Source organism: Polypterus senegalus, chromosome 2, assembly GCF_016835505.1.
Source record: "Polypterus senegalus isolate Bchr_013 chromosome 2, ASM1683550v1, whole genome shotgun sequence".
Lineage (NCBI taxonomy): Eukaryota > Metazoa > Chordata > Cladistia > Polypteriformes > Polypteridae > Polypterus > Polypterus senegalus.
Window position 1 is genome coordinate 20,665,423 of NC_053155.1, and position 1,790 is coordinate 20,667,212.

Sequence of the window (1,790 nt, forward strand, 5' to 3'; positions counted from 1 at the left end):
TTATTCTTTCATTGGGTTGTTTGTGCTGTCTTTGTGAAATCTGCACATTCTCTGTATGTCCACTCCACCACTGAAGATCAGACATTTTGATGGCACTGATGGTGTGGCACCCTATCCAGGTATGATTGGTAAATGGATGTACATATTCAACATTAATATTTATTTCTGCTTATGTTTTTGTATTGTTTTTCTTTTTCCTTTGACAGGAGCATATGAAAACGTGAAGACCCCTTGTCTACAGAATGAATCAAAGCAATCAGATTGTACATGAGTTCATCATGGTGGGTTTCCCAGGAATTCAGGACAGATACAGCAAAAACATTCTTTTTGGAGTCCTGCTGATTGTGTATCTTTGTATCGTTCTTGGTAATCTTCTTATAATGTTTGCTTATCTGTCTGACCAGACCATGCACACCCCCATGTACATGCTGATATTTAGCCTTGCACTGTTAGATTTGATGAGCTCCACCACGACGGTTCCTAAACTGCTGTCTATTCTCACCTTAGAATCTGCCATGATTTCCATCACCGCCTGTTTCACTCAGATGTTCCTTTATGGAATTCTCAAAGCTGCTGAGTCCTTTCTCCTTGGGCTTATGGCTTATGACCGATACCTCGCCATCTGTAAGCCTCTACACTATTTCAGAATTACAAACAACAACCTGGTTTGGAAACTCATCTTCTGCTGTTGGGCCTTTGCTTTCTGTATTGTGGTCACTCCAATGACACTGACTGTCAGGTTGCCATTCTGTGGACCCAACAAACTAGTTCATTTTTTTTGTGACCATTCCACCATGATAAAGTTAGCTTGTGGGGACCACCTCATCAGCACTTACACTGGCCTCATTGTAAGTCTCTTAGTCATGGTTGCCCCCTTGTTTTATGTTGTTTATTCCTATGTAAAGATTCTTAAGTCGGTTTTTAAAATTGAGAGCTCACATGGTCGACTGAAAGCCCTTTCAACCTGCAGCTCACACCTTCTGGTCCTTTCAGTTTTCTATCTCATTGGTTCAGGTGTCTTAATTTCAAGCAGAATTTCCAACAGCTCTGTAGATGTGCGCATCATGGCGGCACTCCTCCAGAATGTCACGCCACCCTTAGTGAACCCGATAGTCTACTGCCTGAACACGAAGGAGATGAAGGCCCGTTTCATGAAGTTGCTAACATTAAAAATGTCTCCTCACAGACATTAAACCACAACCTGTCACAGACTGCGAAAGAAATCATCCCTATCTGAATTTCCTAGGGATAGTTGTTTTTAATAATTTCTTCTTTTATTTTAAGCAGTAATGTGAAGATAAGCATTTTTGAACCTGTGCTTCATAAAATATTTCTACCACATCCATCCCCTTAAACCCAATATAAGGTATTCAGAAGCAATCCCAGCAACATCAGTCACAAAGATGGACCACTCGAGGGTGGGATGTCAGTCCATTACAGGACAATCAATTCACTCTTCACACTTTTACGATGTGGCAGGAAGTCCAAGCACCTCCACACCGAAGAATGTGCAAACTCCACAACAACGGTGACTGAGCTGGAAGTGAGTGTAGCTGAACATAATGCATTACAAATGAAGCATTAAATAACCAAAAATGTAATATAAAAAAATGAAAAAAATACATAGAGATTTATCTGGGATGTGGCTGTGTGATAGAATTGTACAGTTTATGCTCTTGAGCGTCTATTTATGGTAACTGATCTACCATTAGAAGAGTTGAAGAAGGCAGTTGAAGAGACACGTCTGAGCACCAGCTGGCCAGTCCATCTGCAGCTGTTTTTAAGGAGCT

General features: G+C 40.9%; 1 protein-coding gene across 1 annotated transcript; it reads left to right on the forward strand.

Annotated features, from left to right (window-relative positions):
- Positions 1 to 242: 242 nt before the first annotated feature.
- LOC120524346 (olfactory receptor-like protein OLF4) lies at positions 243 to 1,193 on the forward strand. The gene has a single exon (XM_039746208.1). The coding sequence runs from the start codon at positions 243 to 245 to the stop codon at positions 1,191 to 1,193; it is 951 nt and encodes a 316-aa protein (XP_039602142.1).
- The last annotated feature ends 597 nt before the right edge of the window (positions 1,194 to 1,790 follow it).

Coding starts and splice junctions, on each gene's coding strand:
- LOC120524346 (XM_039746208.1), top strand. CDS start 243: ATGAATCAAAGCAATCAGATTGTACATGAGTTCATCATGGTGGGTTTC.